General features: G+C 40.5%; 3 protein-coding genes and 1 pseudogene across 7 annotated transcripts in view; 2 read left to right on the top strand and 2 right to left on the bottom strand.

Moving 5' to 3' along the window:
* The first annotated feature begins 7,112 nt into the window (after nucleotides 1–7,112).
* LOC115017003 (heat shock protein 30-like) lies at nucleotides 7,113–7,611 on the top strand (annotated as a pseudogene).
* Nucleotides 7,612–8,005: 394 nt separating this feature from the next.
* On the bottom strand, nucleotides 8,006–8,946 carry LOC115016869 (heat shock protein 30-like). Its single transcript, XM_029444942.1, has one exon. The coding sequence runs from the start codon at nucleotides 8,766–8,768 to the stop codon at nucleotides 8,019–8,021; it is 750 nt and encodes a 249-aa protein (XP_029300802.1). The 5' UTR covers nucleotides 8,769–8,946; the 3' UTR covers nucleotides 8,006–8,018.
* A 304-nt stretch (nucleotides 8,947–9,250) lies between these two features.
* On the bottom strand, nucleotides 9,251–12,466 carry LOC115016822 (N-acetyllactosaminide beta-1,3-N-acetylglucosaminyltransferase 2). 3 transcript variants are annotated; one of them, XR_003833193.1, is made up of 5 exons: nucleotides 12,297–12,466; nucleotides 11,768–11,908; nucleotides 10,521–11,653; nucleotides 10,068–10,386; nucleotides 9,251–9,497 (listed from the first exon to the last, which is right to left on the bottom strand). XR_003833193.1 is itself a non-coding variant. In XM_029444870.1 (3 exons), exon 3 carries the CDS (start codon nucleotides 11,625–11,627, stop codon nucleotides 10,302–10,304), a length of 1,326 nt encoding a protein of 441 aa, XP_029300730.1. In that variant the 5' UTR covers nucleotides 11,628–11,653; nucleotides 11,768–11,908; nucleotides 12,297–12,466; the 3' UTR covers nucleotides 9,990–10,301. The 3 variants fall into 3 exon arrangements, 1 of the variants encoding a protein (XP_029300730.1); XR_003833192.1 differs by having other exon boundaries at nucleotides 10,068–11,653; XM_029444870.1 differs by lacking the exon at nucleotides 9,251–9,497 and having other exon boundaries at nucleotides 9,990–11,653.
* Nucleotides 12,467–13,469: 1,003 nt separating this feature from the next.
* smad2 (SMAD family member 2) overlaps nucleotides 13,470–20,173 on the top strand; it is a 25,085-nt gene continuing 18,381 nt past the window's right edge. For all 3 annotated transcript variants that reach the window (XR_003833171.1, XM_029444285.1, XM_029444284.1), the window contains exons 1-2: nucleotides 13,470–13,710; nucleotides 16,385–16,903. Coding sequence is in view for 2 of the 3 variants with exons in the window: in XM_029444285.1 (XP_029300145.1) it covers nucleotides 16,647–16,903 (257 nt within the window). In the remaining variant the exon portion in view is untranslated. The remainder of the gene's footprint in view (nucleotides 13,711–16,384; nucleotides 16,904–20,173) is intronic.

Raw genomic sequence — 20,173 nt, 5'->3', positions numbered from 1 at the left:
TTTTTGGCAGTGGAATAGATGCCAAATGCAAAATGTACAGTAGATTTAAATGTAAATAAATGTATGTGTGTGTCGAACTCTCAGAGCATCAGCAGAAATCTATAGTGCCCTCAAAAATTGGAACGGAAAAAGTCATGGCCGGTCATGTGTAGATGGTAACCCCTAGATTTTCGAAAAGTCTTGAGACAAGCTGCTCGACGATCTAGGGTCAATGCCTAACCTCAACCATGTTACGAATGTTTCGCAAATCGATGGTTACCATCTAGCCAAGACCGTCCATAGCATGTACGCTACGTTCTGCTAAGCCTGGAGATATACAGTTAGGTCCATAAATATTTGGACATTGACACCATTTTCGTCATTTTGGCTCTGTACACGACCACAATGGACTTGAAATTAAACAATCAATATGTTCTTTAAGTGCAAACTTTCAGCTTTAATTTTAGGGTATTTACATCCAAATCAGATGAATGGTGGAGGAATTACAACACATTTTATTCGTGGTATCCCCTTTTTAAGGGACCAAAAGTAATTGGACAATTGGCTGTTCAGCTGTTCCATGGCCAGGTGTGTGTTATTTCCTCGTTAGTTAATTTACAAGGAGCAGATACAAGGTCTAGAGTTCATTTCAAGTGTGGTATTTGCATTTGGAATTTGTTGAGGTCAACTCTCAAAATTAAGTCTAAAGAGCTGTCACTATCATTAGGCTGAAACATTAAAACAAACCCATCAGAGAAATAACAAAAACATTAGGTGTGGCCAAATCAACAGTTTGGTACATTTTTAAAAAGAAAGAACGCACTGGTGAGCTCAGCAACACCAAAAGACCTGGAAGACCATGGAAGACAACTGTGGTGGATGACAGAAGAATTCTTCTCCTGGTGAAGAAAAAGCCCTTCACAACAGTTGGCCAGATCAAGAACACTCTCCAGGAGGTAGGTGTATCTGTGTCAAAGTCAACAATCAAGAGAAGACTTCACCAGAGTAAATACAGAGGGTTCACCACACAATGTAAACCATTGGTGAGCCTCAACAACAGGAAGAGCAGATTAGAGTTTGCTAAAACGCATCTAAAAAAGCCTGTAAAGTTCTGGATCAACATCCTATGGACAGATGAGACAAAGACTTGTACCAGAATGATGGGAAGAGAAGAGTATGGAGAAGGGAAGGAACTGCTCATGATCCAAAGCACACCACCTCATCAGTGAAGCATGGTGGTGGTCGTGTTGTGGCGTGGGCATGTATGGCTGCCAATGGAACTGGTTCCCTTGTATTTATTGATGATGTGACTGCTGACAAAAGCAGCAGGATGAACTCTGAAGGGTTTTGGGAAATATTATCTGCTCATATTCAGCCAAATGCTTCAGAACTCATTGGACGGCGCTTCACAGTGCAGATGGACAATGACCCAAAGCATACTGCGAAAGCAACCAAAGAGTTTGTTAAGGCAAAGAAGTGGAATGTTCTGCAATGGCCAAGTCAGTCACCTGACCTGAATCCAATTGAGCATGCATTTCACTTGCCGAAGACAAAACTGAAGGGAAACTGCCCAAAGAACAAGCAGGAAGTGAAGACAGCTGCAGTAAAGGCCTGGCAGAGCATCACTAGGGACCAAACCCAGCGTCTGGTGATGTCTATGGGTTCCAGACTTCAGGCTGTCATTGACTGCAAAGGATTTGCAACCAAATATTAAAAGTGACAATTTGATTTATTGATGTTACTTTGTCCAATTACTTTTGGTCCCTTAAAAAGGGGATACCACGTATAAAATGTGTTGTAATTCCTCCACCATTCATCTGATTTGAATATAAATACCCTAAAATTAAAGCTGAAAGTCTGCACTTAAAGCACATATTGTTTAATTTCAAGTCCATTGTGGTCGTGTACAGAGCCAGAATTATGAAAATCGTGTCAATTTCCAAATATTTATGGACTTAACTGTACATGGTTGTAAATACCCATCCTGCGTTCATTTGGAACGTTGATTGTGTGGGTCATCAGAAATGTACCTGATGCACAAGCATTGCGAACGTGACGCAAACGCGTGGTTGAAAAGCAAGTATCTCTCCGGTTTAAATAATCCCACAATGCAATGCATCACATATTATAAATGCGAAAATGTCACTGCTGTGTTACTGTTGACGATGATAAGTAAATGTACGAAATCTCACGTTCACTATTGATTAAAAATATTCTGTACAAAAAAGTGATCGAGTGAATGAAGGAAAAACTTCAGACACAGCCCAAAACTATCTGCATGAGTACATATCATTAGGAATAAGTTAAAACTGGAACTGACTATTTCATTTGTAGAGTTTCCTCTCCCAAATAGGCAATGTGCATTCCTCACTGAATATAATAACAATACAGATGACTATCCAGTCATTAATGGCTCCTCTTTGTGAATAAAAGAAGGCCTCAAATAATCATTAATTTATCTTCCATCGCCACAATGATGACTAGTAGTTCACCCATTTTTGGTTTACTTTATGCAATGAGGAACTTGTGAGTTGTGTCGGTTCTCCCGTAGACACACTGACGTTTCCTCAGAGCCAACAAGAGCAGTTTGTAAAAATACAAAATCAGCTTTCTCGCAGAATAAAGTCATTCATTTGTTGTCAAAGTCTTCGTAGAATTTCAAGATGTCTTTCTCCCTCTCAGTTTTGATCACCCCCGTGGTTTGGCTTTGCTTCAGAGTCATGGATCTAAAGATTGGAGAATGTGTCTTTTGTGGGATCATTTGTTTGATTTTCATCAAACAAACACTTTCAGTAAAGGACTCGGCGTATGGATTTGGAGCGCTACACTGAAGAATTTGTGGTGGCGGGGGGTTGAAGGATGGGGGCTAATGTGGATTAGGTTAAACAGACCCATTAAAACATGAAAGCATGTTGATAGCTGATGTGGGAGTATCAGACATCTCCTCTTAGAGACCAGGGGCTTTAGGGCATCGAGCCTGCGCACAAGTATGTGCATGTATGTGTGCGCTGCAAATGAATCGATAGTGATGAGGATAGGCTGGTTTCTATTACCTATTTAATTATCCTCCATCAAACAAACATGATAGCACCTTGAGATCAGATAGGTCACAGTCCTTCACATATATAAACACCCTTAAACACACACACTGTTACACACAAACAGGGAGCGAGTGAGAATACACAAAAGTACAGGGTTACTCTTAATTTTACATTCATATGAAATAAGAGAGAATCAAGGTCACCCAAAGAGATGACAACACAGATGTTTTCACAAAAGAGCAAAGATAACAGGCTTTTTAATTACCCTTGTTCTCTGACCTTTAAGAATGAAAGAAAATATACCAAATGAGGCGCATTAGGTGAGATAGTATTATTCTATTCATTTCATTTCATTTCATACTAATGGTCATTTTTCATGTCATTGGTTAAGGAACTGCCAGCTTGTTATTGTCTGCTGTCACCGTCTGACTAGTCATAAATGATGAAGACTTTCTGGTAAGAATCTAAATATTTATACAGATGATGACTTTTCAATACCAAACCAAAACAAGCCATTTGGATGCGTGCGTGCGTGCGTGCGTGCGTGCGTGCGTGCGTGCGTGCGTGCGTGCGTGCGTGCGTGCGTGCGTGCGTGCGTGTACTAACTTTCTTTTCTTCGTCATTCTCGCGTATAGGGTTGCGAAGAGGGTAGGAGCTGTGTATTTTTTCCCCACTTTAAATTTCCATTTCAAAAGGTTTTGTTTTTTTAATGATATATTTGACAACTTGTTGCACAAACCAAACGTGCCATACAGACAAAAAAGCAGTTGTGGTGCAGGGGTCCTTAAAGAGACAGGCGCTATAACGGAGTGTTTCAGACAAAGGGTGAATACAGGTACATTCAGACACACAGTTTGAGAAAAATAATGTGTTTTTTGAACATTGAAGTATGTAAACATGTTCTTGGGGGAAACCCAAAATACAAGTATGAAACTGAAAATGAGCATGATATGACTCCTTTAATGTCTAAAATTCCTTTCCATCTGCCCAGACTTCTTCCCTCTGTGAACTTTATGGCTTTATCTTGGGAGGACAGTCTTATGAGTGTGTGTTGCCCTTGGGTCATCATTGCAACACAGAAGAAGTTCAGAAGTCAGGGGTGGGAATCATAACTATCACATATTCAGAATGCTTTGTTGTTGCAATTGAGAGCAAAACACTGCACCGCAGTTGCTGAATTCATCCAAAATGGAAGCAGAGTAGGGTTATGGCACCTGTTCAACTCCCAAGGTGCATGGAGAAGGGAAACAGTTTCAAAAGATCAAAGTGTGAAACACGTTTTTCAGCTTGTGGCCATCATCAGGGTCATCAGTATCATTATACTCCTTTTTATTACAAAAGATTGAACTGGGAGATACCTTTCCTGGCTTTGCAGGTGCACCAGTGTAAGTCACCTAATATTGCAGAACATGAACAGGACTGTTACTACTGGAACTCTGGAATATCTCTCCTGCAACTCAATAATAGAGATAAGGAAGTCAGTACAGGAGAGTTATCAGTTCCAGGTCCTACACACAGGACCACTGCAGCATTTCACTACCTCTCTCTCACAAGCCCTTCACTTTTCTTCCTCCTCTGCCGAGTCCCGCCTCATCACCTCTCTTCCTCCCTTCCCACTCCTCTGGCGTTCTCTCATCTTTTTTTCCCCCCTGCTGCATCCTCTCTACCTCTCTTCCCCTCCTCCCCACATGTCTGTCTGTTCAAAAAACTGGAGCAACATCTTAATCGAGGCTCGCAGACGTGACGGGAATTTCTATGCAACCCCGGCTCTGCAGTACAGACACAAACACACACACACACAAAAAATACACACATTCTGCTTGGCAGCCAATTAACAGCCTGCGATCCAGCGCCAAAGGAATAACTGCATGTTGATGAGCTGGTGGCTCTACGTGTGTGTCTTTGTGTGTGTTTGTGATGAGCTGGTGGCCGTCAGAACCCCTTACACAGATAGAAGGATATCTCTTTTATGTGTTCAGGGGAGAGAGGGGGATTATGGCGAATTAAAAACCATCTCCGTGAGGGACAAACTAAGACAGGAACAAGGAAGTGCAAGTTTGTGCCTGAGATTCTCTTTGTGTGTGTGTGTGTGTGTGTGTGTGTTTGTGCATACAAGCAGCTTTAGGAGAACAATGCGGTTGATTTACATGGAGCCTTGCTTTCTCCTCCTCCTCATCCTCCTCCTCCTCCTCATCCTTCCTCTATTTCCGTTACCTTTCGTTCTCCTCCCCCTCACTTCTATCCTGCCTTCACTTTGGGGAGTTCATCCAAAGGTGAACTCCTGGCAAAAAAAAACCATGTATCTCCCACTGCTCAAAAAACTAAAATATTCTCTTTTTGTGTCAGAAATATTGACACCAGTGTGACATGATATCCCCGAGCAGCAAAGCGCTGCGTTTGCTAGTCCAGGTTTCATCATCCGTCCTTGTTTTTTTCGAGCTATGTTAAAAAGAAGACTGTGGGTTTAAATCCTGCCTTCTGTTTTGTTGTTGCCCTACTTCTCTCCGCAGTCCTCCGTATCAGTCTTTTCTGAATACATTGGATAAATAAATAAAATACTGGCAGGTGAAAGATATAAACTACTATTAACAGGTGAAAGAAAACAATTTTCAGTTCTATCACAATTCCAGCACATTCGGCCAACGATAACAATAAGGCAGGTCATAGACAAGAATGACAAAGAGAACAATAAGAATAAGTCATTTGCACAGTGAATTGTTTCCTTTTTTCATTAAAAATGTATTTTTGAACATGAAACAGGAGCTATTTTACTTCTGTTGTATCAGTTTTACGCTTATGCATCAAGGTGAGATCTTTCACATAATTACATAATAACATCAATGCATTATGATCACATCATGCATAATAGCATCAATATGATTGTGAAACTAATATATTAAATATGAAACTAAAACCAGTGTGTGTCACAGAAGTAAAAATAGAATGAATGTAAAGCTCCAATTAACAGTTAATTAGAAGCTCTCTATGATGATAGGTAGCGATGTAAGGGGAGGCTTTTTTCACGTGTTGGTAAATTAATCTAGTCGTTTGTTTAACTAGGATGACAACTAGTGGCAAAGTGCTGAGACAGCAGGAAAGTTGCCGGGGTTTGCAGGAGAGTTTTAATGGTAAATGTTTGTGGAAGGAAAGGCTGCCCTCTAGTGGACAGTTGTGCAAACGACAGGGCAGGATCAGAGGAAACTTATGTGTAGAACATAAAACGTTTCGACAGTCTCATGCTGAGAAATTAAACAAACATTATGTTCAAAAGAGTAAACATCCACTGAGGAGGTTGTCTCTCATGGATTACAGTTTTCCCTCAGAAGTAGCTGGTGGTAGAGCAAATGCAGTCTCCAAATTTATATTTTAATTGGTGGATGTACTGTATTTTAGAGAGAAATAAATATATATATTAAAAAGATTATTCATTGATATATTTTAGTGTTCCCTACATTAAATCCCCTATTTAAGTGTTTATTCCAGTCCAAGGAACAGAGTAACTAACATTTTATTATCTTCCATCTCTGACGTTTTAAACCAATTTTGAAAATTAATCTTTTTTCTCTATCTCTGGAATGTTACCTACCTTATTGCAGAATTTGTATTTATTTATTTGTAGCAATGTACACTGTTTTCAACAATAATCTGCAATAAAAAAATATATTTTTTAAACAATAATAATCTTAATTATCTAACAGAAAGGTTCCTGAAGACACTGTATAAATCCAGTGTATATCTCAACAACAAAAACATTCTTAACTTGTTGATTTGAACCCAACACATATTGTGCAAATCGATTCTATATTGTGGTTCAAATCTTCATTGGTACAAATAATATTTGCATAAAACTATTTGTACTAATCATTTATGTACAAGATTATTTCAAACCTGATCAAGTTGGATTGATACGGTGGCATCACATTCCTGGGTAACAGCTCCGCCTAGTGGAGAGCTGTGGTAATGGCAGGAAAACTCCTGAACACTCTGGAGCTCCTGCAGTTAGAATATAAAAGCTGGGACAGTCCCACTGCGGAGACAGAAAGCAACACAAAAGAGAAGACCCACTTCAACAAGAGGACTCACACACTGAAGATGCTGTGCTCTCATGGATTCCAGTCTGCCCTCAGTCCATTCATAGACTTCTACTGGCCTGCACGCAGTCTGAGGTCAGAGGTCATACCTCTGCTCCACCAGCACGATCTACTGCAGAGAAACATACAGGAGCTCTACAGCAGTCTGATGGACAAACTACAACACAAGATCCTGCAGGAGACACAGCCTTTCCAAACCAGTGTTGCCCTGCGACCTACAGTCTCCTACCATCTGGAGAAAGAGGGAGAGCCCTTTGGCCTGACTCTGGACGCTCTGGACACTCTGGACAGGAGTTTGAACTGCCTGATGGGCCGAACCCTGAAGCCGTCACCTGCTACCTGGCTCCAGACGGGAAGCTCCACATCCAGGCAGCCGACGCCGCATGTGTGGAGGAGGATAGGTTTGGTGACGTCTTATACTTATCAAATACTGGTAATAAAATAAGTCAGTGTCTTATTTTAAGTCTCTTATAAAAACATACTTTTATAGAATAAAATGATTATTAATTTTGGTATAGTATTTAATGTGTCTCTCTGTGAAGCACTTTGTATTTTGTTTTGATAAGTGCTCTATAAATATAGTTGTTCAATTTATTAAGTCATGTTGGACCTATGATAAATATTATTTATAGTACCTATTGTATCAATTGGTGAAATCTTGTTGTTTTTCTGTCTTTTAAATTTGCATAAAAATAAATATAAGTTTTCATTAATATGTACATATTAAGTTTATTGTATGCAATATCATTTTTTTTCCTACAAAAATATAAGCTACATAAGTGCAAAAAATAACTAAATAAAATGTAAAAAAGGAAAGAAAATGTATTTTAATTTAAACCCATTTATTATACAAAACATATATCCATCATTTAATACATGCATATAAGTTGGCACAACATCATGTAGGTTAGTCCATGTTTTCAGGATTGTCCTGCGTGCTCCTGCCTTCTGTATATGAACACACACTCTGCTGTGTTTTCTCCGTCGAGCTCCTCCTGATAGTCCGCTCTCTCTCAGCCTCCTCCACACATGGGGCGTCGGCTGCCTGGATGTGGAGCTTCCCGTCTGGAGCCAGGTAGCAGGTGACGGCTTCAGGTTTCGGCCCATCAGGCAGTTCAAACTCCTGTGTGAACTCCTGCCGTCTGTAAGAGTAGCAGCCTTTCTCGTCTTCCTGCTTCTTCTCTGTCTTCCCGCTGACTTTCAGCTTCCTGCCCTCCTGCCTGACAGACAGCTCCTCTGGAGAAAAGCCCTGAGTGTCCAGAGTCAGGCCAAAGGGCTCTCCCTCTTTCTCCAGATGGTAGGAGACTGTAGGTCGCAGGACAACACTGGTTTGGAAAGGCTGTGTCTCCTGCAGGATCTTGTGTTGTAGTTTGTCCATCAGACTGCTGTAGAGCTCCTGTATGTTTCTCTGCAGTAGAGCCTGCTGGTGCAGCAGAGGTATGACCTCTGACCTCAGACTGCGTACAGGCCAGTAGAACTCTATGAATGGACTGAGGGCAGACTGGAATCCATGAGAGCACAGCATCTTCAGTGTGTGAGTACTCTTGTTGAAGTGTGTCTTCTCTTTTGTGTTGCTTTCTGTCTCCGCAGTGGGACTGTCCCAGCTTTTATATTCTAACTGCAGGAGCGCCAGAGTGTTCAGGAACTTTCCTGCCATTACCACAGCTCTCCACTGGGCGGAGCTGTTACTCAGGAGTGCTGACGTCAATGGGTCTCTCCCGTGTTTTCAGGAACTTTCCTGCATTTGCAGAAGTTTAACACTAGATGTCACTCAAACTTATGTTATTAGATGTAAGTGTCCATTAACCCAAATTGCAGTAATCTTACATCATACATACATATACAACAATCATACATACCTCCAACTGATTTCTCATTTTGCTAGAAATTAGTTTTGGTTTAATTTGTCCAATTTGTCTAGGGACAACATTTGCAGTAAAAGAAGAAAATAAAAATGACAGTAGTAGGAGTAGTGGAATGTAGTTTGTAGTTTGTAATTTCATTACAATTACATCTAAATGTTGTTTGCCTTGCCTCCATATATAGTTTTTCAGCAGCTCAGTAAACTTCCTCTAAGTACTTAAATTGACTGAAGCCACTGTCTGCCTATTAGTAACAAAATCAATGATCGAGACCAGACATAAAGAGGCTGTAATACAATAAATAGAAGAGAAGAGGAGGGGAAATTGTTAGGTGTGGACACACACACAGTGTTTTATCTGTCTTCACTTTTTGGTGTGTGTTTTTCTGCAACATCTTTCATGTTCCCCTTAAGAGACTCGTCATCTGGGGTTTCATTTCCCATCTCCTCCTCTTTGTCTGCCAGCAGGGTAAATGAAGATGGTTCTTGTAGTTTCCTTTCTTCTTCTTTTTTGTACCTTTGTTTCTGACCACAACAGATGCAAAATACATTTATTTACTGATGTTCTTTTATTCCTGGTAAATACAATGAATATATATGTTCTGTCTTATTATTGGTCACAAAACTATAGAATTTCTCTGACATAATTTCCCTTCCAATTTAAAGACAAAGTCTTTCAATAAAAAGTCAACTGGATATTACTAGTCAGTCATAATGTTTCATGGTTCAATATACAAAAGAGAAAAGTCAAGCATTGTGGAGTTTTGTCTGCAGAAAACAATGTGCCCACTTATTGAAAACATTTTTAAATCAGAAACATGTTGTGCAGTAAAGAAGTGAATTACCCCTTTATAGTTATCACAATTATTCTATACATTGTACTCACTTTCTAAATGATAACTACTGTCAAAGTCAAGCATAGCTACAACGAAGATTAGTTGCATTTAAAAAAAAACCCAAGAGAAAACATAAATGAATTGATGTTCAAACACAGAATGTCACAAGTATTCTCTTCAAACATTATGAAACAATATATAAAGTATTGTATTTATTATTTGGTAGTAAAATAAAACTTGAAAGGGTACAAATACATACCTGTATTGATTTTTATAAGTTGCATGCATGCGCCCTTATTGTGTAACACCCTCATAATATGAGTACCCTTTGAGGTAGATGAGTCTCCTCCTCAGTGTTACGTAACTCTTGGGAGGAAAGGTTATTTGCATGTGACCTTCACAGGGTATCGCCTGCTTGTAGTCATAGTGTGTATAGTGTGGTGGCAGCATTCATCCTGTACTCAATGAGTCCTATTTGGTAGGCAAACGAGCCTCAGCATCGACCTGGCGGACTCTGGAGCTGCTTCCATAGTGTCAGCATCTCCTTGGGACTCCGTCTGTGAACGAGCAGAACGGATCTGTAAGCACAGGGATCTCCCCTGTCTGTCCCAGGGAGATCAAATGTTAAAAAACCCGGGTGATGGCTTGGCAAGAGGCCGAGTCTGTGCATGCACATGCCCAGATACACATCGTCTATTGGAAAAAGGCGCACCTTCTCAGACACCTCTTTCAATCGTAATGCAAGTGAGCCGGAATACACCACCCCTCCACCACCGGCGTACGGTGGGTACCTGCCTTTGTAGAAACGTTCCGGGATGTAGTATTTAGTGGATGGCTCACGGTTTGGCATTGCGTTATTGATCACATCCCCCACGAACAAATCCATGTCAGTCTTGTTTGTGTAGGCTTTCCACTGGTTGTGCTTCTCCCACTGCTTGTGCAGGTAATCCAGGAGGGCGCCTGTTCGAACAAACACATCATCGTCCCCTTTGAACACGAAGATGGCTGTGGGGCAGTATTGATGGAGCCAATGCCAGAACAGCAAGTCCTTTAGGGTCAAGTTAAAGAACGTGTCTCTGAAATCCCACTGTAGGATATCACCGTATTTCTGGTTCTCAAGATCCAGGAGGTTTTGGAGGTTAGGGTGAGGACCTGTACTCGAATCCTGCCTTCCGAGCAGGAACACGGTACGAACTAATCCGCCCTTCTTATTTGATTCCCCCTTCACCAGACCACTGCGTCCCCACGTTTCACGGATGGCCTGTCTGTTTTCAAAATTCCCCACTTGAGATTTGATGGCCATTAGGAGCATGGGGCCAAAGCTGCTATTGTTCCTCCTACACATGCCAGGTTGATTGACAAGGAGAGGATACTCCCTGCAGTGCATTGACCATATAAATGCCCTCATTTGTTCTGGCATGCTGTTTAAATCATGCATATGAGGGACTGCACATGTGTGTGACATGCAGTCAGAAAGGCATTCATCTTCGATTTCTGATAAAAACTTAGCGCTCATGATCCCAGTCTTGTTTCCTTGCAGTATTGGGTTGTACTGACGGTCCCAAGCATGCTGCAATTGGTTCCATAGTGCACTGTTCACTAGACGAAGGTTCCAGAAAGGGCCAAGTGGGTGAGAGGCGAACACAGAGGAGTTAGCAGAAATCCCAGAGGCAATATAGTGGACTGATATTTTCGGGGGAGTGTAGGAGATGGTGACCAATATGGTCACCAGGATATAAACCAGAAGGTGGCCGGTCATCATGCAAGGCAGCAGGCACATGCACAGCAGTCTCCCGTTGCATTTGCAGAATCTGCCCATTGCCAGTGTACAAATCGGACACACACCTGCACACATACAAAATAACACAAAAGAAGATTTGTATTGTTTGTATAATAATAACAGAAAAAACATTTCAGTTGCCCTCCTGAACACAGACCACTGCAGTGACATTTGTGTACCTGAGAGATTCTTTCTCACAGCAAACACTGCAGGCAACCCTCTGGAGTTTCGGTCTCCTTGGTGATGGTCCAGAGAGGGTTATTATCTGTTCTTGTCTACACAGTCAGAGCATCATCTCGTGCCTACCTACCACACAGCCCCTGTAGACACAGTATGGAACATGTAATGTGCAATAGTGGATTAACTCCCTTTTTCCTTAGCTCTTAAAAGTTTAGTAGACACCAATGTGGAGTTTACTTCGATAGAGTATTTGATTAGGGATGTACACATCCTATATCTATTTCTATTCTCTTTTCTCTCTTTTTGACAGCAGGATTGTGCATTTTCTAAAGGACCTTATCCCCCTGCATGCAAAAATATTGACTGTTACAGATGGAAAATAGCCTTAAGTCTACTCGTTATCAATAGCAAATACAGCAGAAACTTGTAATGGTTTATGGAATATACCCCCAGTCTTCTTACAACTTTTTGCCAAACCCTTTAAATTTAGACAATGATTTAATTAAAAAGAAAACATTTTTTACTTACAAGAGTGTGAACTGCCTTCGTTGTTTAAGCCGACTAAGATAAAAGAGACAGTAATTTGTGGCGTCTACTTTTTGTTGTCGTGTTTTCATCCGGCTTGGTTATAGTCTGGTCACTACGTGGCAGGTATGTAGCGCATCATTTATGTCCATAGCTATGAAGAATAAAGACAAGTATCCTTTAAGTCCAACACTGGCGTCTTCTTACCGCAGTATAGCCGCAGCTGAGCAACAGGTCCCAGGTGACTGTGCGCACAGAGCATGCGCCCGTTTGGGTCCTTAACAACACAGTGTATGAAGAGGAAAATACTCACAGGATTCTTGTAACTTCTACCTAAACTGACACAGATTGATTTCTCCACCGATAGATACTTTGATTTGCATGCAGGTGCTGCAGGTGCACGTGTCTGCATATTTGCATTATTTGGTAAGATGATGACCCAGCTGTAACATTTTGATCTTCTGACCGATAATACAAACACGAACAAGTTGCCTAAATGAAATAAAATAAAATAAAATAAAATGTATTTATATAGCCCAATATCACAAATTATACATTTGTCTCAGTGTGCTTTACAGACTGTACAGGTAGACCTAAACCTAATAATGCAAACTATGCTGGCATCAGTGTCCTTATATACGTTTTCAGTTGTGAATGAATTAATAAATTAAGGAATACACTAATTATTAAATAGGCTAGCATAAATAAAGCAGCGTGTGAAAATAAAATAAATCTGAAGAGAATTGAGAAGAACTAGGCTTTAGACTAATCTTGACAGTACTGCTGACTATTCTGTAGCCTATAAATCTACTGTCATACACGGCATATATGGTCTATATAAATGATTGGCATTATGGCATTAGTTTGCCTTATTTTTTTAATGCTATATGCTTTTAGTGTGAGAGCGTTGCGATGCAGGGGTGTTAGTATTAGTGGCAGTTTTGAAAATGAATGCTTTGTAAAGATAAGTGCATTATCTATTTTCTCTTCTATCTCTGTTTTGTTTTGTTCTATTTTATTCTATTTAATTGACAAGCTACACAATTATGCAATTGTAGAAGGACAATCAAGGTACCCACTGATAAACATCACCGACATACCTTCATACGTAACAACCTATGACGGACACAACTTCAGGCCAATAGAACACACGTCAGGCAACAGGTTATCGGCTGAACCCCAGGAAACAGCCAATAGGAAGAGAGAGGAGGCGGGATATTGTGGCGTTGTGCTGCCGTTCATGTTTAGCGTGAAGCGATACATGTTTGGTTGAGCTTTGTATGAGGGGCCATCATCCCGGCGGCTCGGAGGTGGAAAATACAGTTTAAAGTCTCTCTGGATGTGTTTAAGATGAACAAGCAGGCTTTTCTGACAGGTACCTAAGTGACCATTAGGCGCCCTTTCACATCCTCGTGGGGTAAGTGTGTTTTTAACAATGAAACGGATTTGATTTGTAAGCGACAAAACATGCAACAGAGCTGTTTATTTGTCTGTGACACAAAGTAGCAAGCTTGCTAGCGGATTTTTTCGTACTCTTTTTCTTTTTTTGTTTTTTTTTTTGGAGGCGAGGGGAGGAGGAGAGAGGAGGGGAGGGGGGCTATCAGTCATTTCGAGACAAAAGAAACCTGAATATTTTCACTGTAGCTCACATCAAATGACACCCAGGAGTTAAATCAACTCGCCTTTTGTATCTTGTCAAAGTCTACATGCGCTGGCTGTTTGGTCTGAATCGCCGCTAGTAGCGTTAGCTTATTCACAAACCGTGTGTTTGTTATGTGGATGAATTCGGAGAAGAAGTAACCCAAACAGACAGTTTCTCACAAAAAGACAAGACGTTGCAGACACAATAAAATAGCTTATTTTGCCCACAAGGCCCTGATAACGGTGGTCAGCATTTCGAGTAGACATATAGGCTGCATTGTGGCAACAACAGCACGTTTTGTGCTTTTTGTTCCTCACATTAAGACATTCTGTTCGATTTGAACGGCTCCCACAAGCGACAATGTTTTGTCATTGGGACTCTCCATCAGCAAAGGTTTGTTGTTGTTTTAGTAGTTTATTTCTCCTCTCTTGGTGTACAAACCCTTAGCAAAATGAATAAGCACACTCGTACCTTATTAGATAAATAATCACTTTTCAATGACCCCCATCAAGGTGACAAACCTAGATTATTGTACTTCTGTTTTTCCAGCTTTCTTTTATTCGGGCATCAAAGCCTTCTCCCTGAAGCAGTTATTTGTGTATGCTGGCCCTCATGGATAGCATGCTTGAATGTTTAAACAATATTAAGCAACTGCAGGTACTAAAGTAGTAGTTAATTATTTTCAGGAATGGGCTGACTCGTTCTGTGAGCCATTCATACTCTTGCACTAATAGTAAGCAGTCCAAGGGTTAAGCCTGTGAAATTAATTCTTAGAAGGAGCTTTGACTTACAGAGTAACATGCTCAGGACAGTTGTCTATTTCCACCCAGACAGCTAAATTGAGAAATCTGCATGACTGAGTGGTTCTACCTGTTTTTATGTAAGTGTAATTGATCAATAATCTGTTGCAATAATAAACACACAACACACGTGTTTCTGATTTAAGAGGACTGGGTCTGTGGAAAAAAAGATATGTTTTCAAGTTTGATTTAACAAATTAAATAAAGTGTTATCTGTAGGTCCTTTTTGGATTTGCTTTGTCTGATCATGTGTTTCCTCATTAGGCTGGAAAATGTATCCAGGCAATAAAATTAAAGCTATGATATAGGATACGGTTACATATGCAAGTCAGAGCTTATGCAAACGCCCAGAACTAAGTGTGTTCTGACCATTGAATTCCACATTTCACTTGATGGTTTTGTTGCCCATCAGATATGAATTTGAAGTTAGTGAATTGCTCACCTGCTCCCGACCCAGGGTTTAACACAGCTTGACACTGCTCAGCTTTAGTATTAGAGGGTGAACACTGGTTGGTTTCAGTATAAGGGCTAACAATAGGATTAGCGTAGGATTAGTACAGATATTGACATAGCTTTGTCACCTTATACATACATTCCTCTCTTCTTTGTAAAGAAGTTGTGTGGAGTGATTATACATTTTATGTTTGCCTTAAATTAGTTTTTAAAGTTGAACCAATGAAAACACATATTGTGGCACAGGATCAGGACGATCCTGTGCCACAATATGTGTTTTCACTCTCGTCATTTGGAGTAAAGTCGATAGTTATTTTGATACTTGGAAAGTTTTCACATGATTTGTGCAGAGTTATAGCCGCATGAACAATATCTATGAAATTAAGGAACTGGCCTGTGACCCAACAGTCTGGAAAATATGGTGGAATTCTGACATTGAGATTATCCAAGTTATTCTAAATATTATGGGTGGGAATTACCAGAGACCCCTCGATACGATATTTTCATGATAGCTAAGTCGAGATACGATATTACTGCAATTTTAAACATTTTGCAATATGCTGAGTATTGTGAAAACATATTGCAAAATATTGCTATTTATTTACTATTTTCAACATCTGTTTTATTTAATAACTTGTCATTAACAGTGCATTTGTCATCTCTTTCTTGGATGTCTCCATCTTTGTTTTGACCAAAGTATTGATGCACTACTAAATATAGTATATCAATACATGGCATATATACTTTTTATATTTGTCAAAATTCTGGTAAATTATGCAGTTTGTGAGCAATTCTTGCCAAGTATAAAATAATGTACACCTTGAAAAATAGATCCGTGTTAAAGGACCTAAATGAGTTTTAGTGGTTTTGTGAGGTAGCAAACCTGGTTGTGCAAACAGAAGAGCTTAATGTTGTTATAATCAAACAGCACCAAACAGTATTGCACAATCCTAGATTGTAGTGCTATGGCTGGCTGTTACATGTAGTACTGTACATGGTGGGAGAGGTAGCAGCAGGGGGGCTATGATGGATATGACTCTGGGCAAAGAAAACTGTTCATGAGTCTGGATGTGTGGGCATAATTGATGTCATCATTTCTGAAGAAAATGTTATGCATGCCACTTCGGCCACATCTTCTGAACTGTCTTACTCTTTGTGTTGAAGTGTTCTTTCTCTTGTTTCCCCTCTATTCTTAGGTTTCTTTGGATGTACTTGGCGCTCACTTTCCATCTGATGTTTCCCAGGACTCCTCAAGACCAATGTCTTAGTTCTGACTAGACATTAATAAAAAAAAAAACATAAGCATATATTTGTTTATAAATAAATAAAATCTTCAGTAGGAACTGAGACAACAACTCCACATCTCCTTCCCCTCTCCCCTTTCTCTTTACATCAGATTAAAAGGGAATCAAAATACACATAAAACCCACAAACGTATACATTCACATACAAGCCACCATGTCCTCCATCCTTCCCTTCACTCCCCCGGTAGTGAAGCGCCTCCTGGGATGGAAGAAGACTCCAGCAGGGAGTGGAGGAGCAGGAGGAGGCATTGGAGGAGTAGGAGAGCAGAACGGAGGAGGGCAGGAGGAGAAATGGTGTGAAAAGGCCGTGAAGAGCTTGGTGAAGAAGCTGAAGAAGACTGGGCAGCTGGATGAGCTCGAGAAAGCCATCAGCACGCAGAATAGCAACACAAAGTGTGTCACCATACCCAGGTGAGACACACACACACATTTCTATGTCTTTCTGACTCTGCCTTGTACATGATTACACACACACACACACACACACACACACACACACAAAGAACATGGTCATTGACACAGGGAATAGTAACAACCATGATGTTAAAGTAAAACTCACCGTCTCATACACGATCCTGGACACAGTACACACACAAACAAATGTAGATATAAGACAGACGGATCTACTTTCTCAAGTCCTTGTGCACTGGTAGACCTCAATACCACCATTACAGATGAGCAAAGTGAGGTGTGTGTCAACACGCATGAAAGTAAGCAGAAGGGTGACATGCAACCACAGGCTTGCAGAAAGAAAAGTATTTGTTTTGCAACAACAAGTCCACTTCCTCATTCTGCTGTGCATAGGTTAGCAAGGCAGCAGAAGTGAAACCTAATTGGAGGAAACGGATGTCGAACACATGATGTCAACCAAACTACGTAAACTTTGTGAACTTCGTTAGGATTCCTTAACCGTATGGATAAAAATGTATCTGCATTCACATTGTGTGTAGCGGTGTTGATGGTTTGCTTTATGCTGAGCAATCGCTGGAAGTGTGACAGGCTCTGATCTCGCCTACGGCGTGGTCTTTTGCAGCTAAAAAAACGGGTCAAACTTTGGATAGGTTGACATAGCTTGTTAGAGCGTGCTACTTAGATCAGGAGAATTTTAACAAAATAAAATAAACTTAATGACTTGAGAGCTTATCATAGACATTGACGGCATCATTCTTAGACGTTTTGTAATATATTCAAATAGTTAGACGCACCAGTACTCTGCTGGATCTGTGTCCTTCTGCAAATTAAGTTTGGTTAGATACCATGGCCTTGATAAAATGCGGAATGGAACTTGTAACAGATGATGTGTCTACCTGATGGCACACATTTGAGTATAAATGTGGTTTGATTCGTGCTCGGCATTGGCCACCCTACTTAATGGAGAAAGTAATGCTATTGGTGCACTGCTCGACAAAGAACTGAAAGGTGGCATATGTCAGGCAGACTTACTGTTCAGTAAACCACATATTTAAAAAAGGAAGCAAAGACACAATTAATTAATCCGAATAGATGACAGTTTAGCATTGCATTATGTATTTGCCCTGGGCTTTGGTGCACATTCTGTACCTTTCCCCTAAGTCACACAGACTGTTTTTATATGTGATGAAGGTTGTACAGCCTTAACAAACAAATGAAAGTCTAACACCTGAGACAAGGCTGTAGAAAGAAGAAATGATAAAACAAAGTATTAATGCATCAAGCACTGCTAAGCTGTGAAGAAGTCACTTAATGTGGAGAGTGTTTGCAAAGGTTGTCGAGAAGGAGCAAAGCCAGAGTGAAAACAAACAGCTTCCATCCATTATATCTGTACATCTCTTCATACTCTCTGGAAATGGAACATCTTGACCTCAAATTGCATACAGTCACTTTTCCCTCACCAAAAAAAAGTTATTTGACGGACTTGAAAGTAAACTTATTTTGTGTTTTCCTTTTTGAAAGAACCTTTGTTCACCCAAACCTGCTAATATTGTAGATTCTTCACCTAAAGGGTTACCGGTCATGTGTCTTTCAGTATAGATTTCTGCTGTGTCGCATGACAAGGTACACGAGCCAAGTCACCAGACCAGGTGAAACCTTATCATGACAAAGGTGGCAAAGTCAAGGGGAGCCCCATGAGGAGCATGTGATTAACGTCAATCAACCCGCTGAGGATCAGCAGAGAGGGGAGATAACTAGGCTGCTCTGTGAAGTTTTTATGAGCTTCCCTTCTCAAATGTTCTTTCTAATCTACCCTCTCTCTCTTCTTTCCCTCTCTCTTAGTTTCTCCTGATTATAACATATCAATAATAGAATGTGTCCCTGAAAATATTTTCTCTTACACCCCACTCCACACCCATGTCAGCCACTGATCAGCTCACCTGGGGCTGATGTGAAAGTGTCCTGCTCAAAGACACTTTAACGGGGCAACATGTTGTCTTGAACCCTGGTCTTTCACTGGAGAATGTTATTCTTGATCACCACATTACAGAAGGCAGACAGGAACAAACCTGATCATGAAAACTTCTTTCATACCGGTTATTGTAATGCGATCTAGGTAAATGTGGTATGCATTTCGTTAGACAACAATCGTAGAATGTATTTGCAGTCACAGCTTTTATTTCGCCCACGCTTTGTAAGCGGGGTGATGATCGAAGGTGTCAAGAAAAAGAAATATGGCAGGTGCAGGGTTAGCAGAGATGGTGCTAATGTACTGCGTGTGTTTATTTTTCATTTACCGGGAATGGGTTCGTCCTCTACGACTTTAGTATTAGCAGGTGGTGATGTTTCTGGTGGGAGGATAGCTTCTCAGCAATGCACTCAGCAGGGAGTGCCGGCTGAGGTTGGGGAAATCTAATATCATTACATTCTTAATGCATGGTGTGTAGATTTACACCTGGCATCCACATGCTACTTTATTTGTCTTAATAACAAAGTAATTGAATTGGGCCAGTGTGAGCATCAGTACTGGCTCACGTCAGTGGAGCAAGTCAACAGAGTAGCTGGTACCGGGAGTGTTGTGAAGCTGAACCAAGGCAGTGCTAGAATAACAGGAAGACTCAAATAAATAAATAACAACTATTAATCCCAGATGACACTGCAGCATACTGTATATTACCATATACATGGTTATATACTGTATGTTACGCAGTATATCTGCTGAAAACTGTTCTCAATTGTAGATGTATGGGTATAAAGGAAAAAGATAAGTGCAGAGGTAGAACCATGCGAGGCTAAAGTGCCTGATGCCAGGCCTCTGTGTTTCTTCACTCTGAGGAATGCAGGTTAGATAGTTGCTTCTGAAGTGGTTCTGATTCTTCTTAGACATTAACTCAAATACTGCTACTGTCTTCAATCTCTGCAGAATAAATTTTATTTTTTTCTATCTCAGGATTTCATTGGTCGGACCATAATGTTTTTTTGTAAGAGTCACCTACTTGTTTTGCAAACGCTCTTATCCAGAGTGACTTACAGTGAACTAACTACAGGGACAGTCCCCCTGGAGCAACTCGGGGTTAAGTACCTCAGGGGTGCTCAGGGGCACAATAGTGACAGCCATCTAGACCACTAGGCCATCACCACCATCACTTCACCTTTTTTATGGTTGTGCCGAATCAATCAGGGAATCACTAGTACACAAGTGAATGCAATAAACACATGTTCAAGGGCTTTTTTCTGATTAGAATTTTCTTATGATAAAAACAGATATTC

Source organism: Cottoperca gobio, chromosome 12, assembly GCF_900634415.1.
Source record: "Cottoperca gobio chromosome 12, fCotGob3.1, whole genome shotgun sequence".
In the NCBI taxonomy this organism is placed as follows: domain Eukaryota; kingdom Metazoa; phylum Chordata; class Actinopteri; order Perciformes; family Bovichtidae; genus Cottoperca; species Cottoperca gobio.
This window is presented reverse-complemented; position numbering and strand designations above follow the sequence as displayed.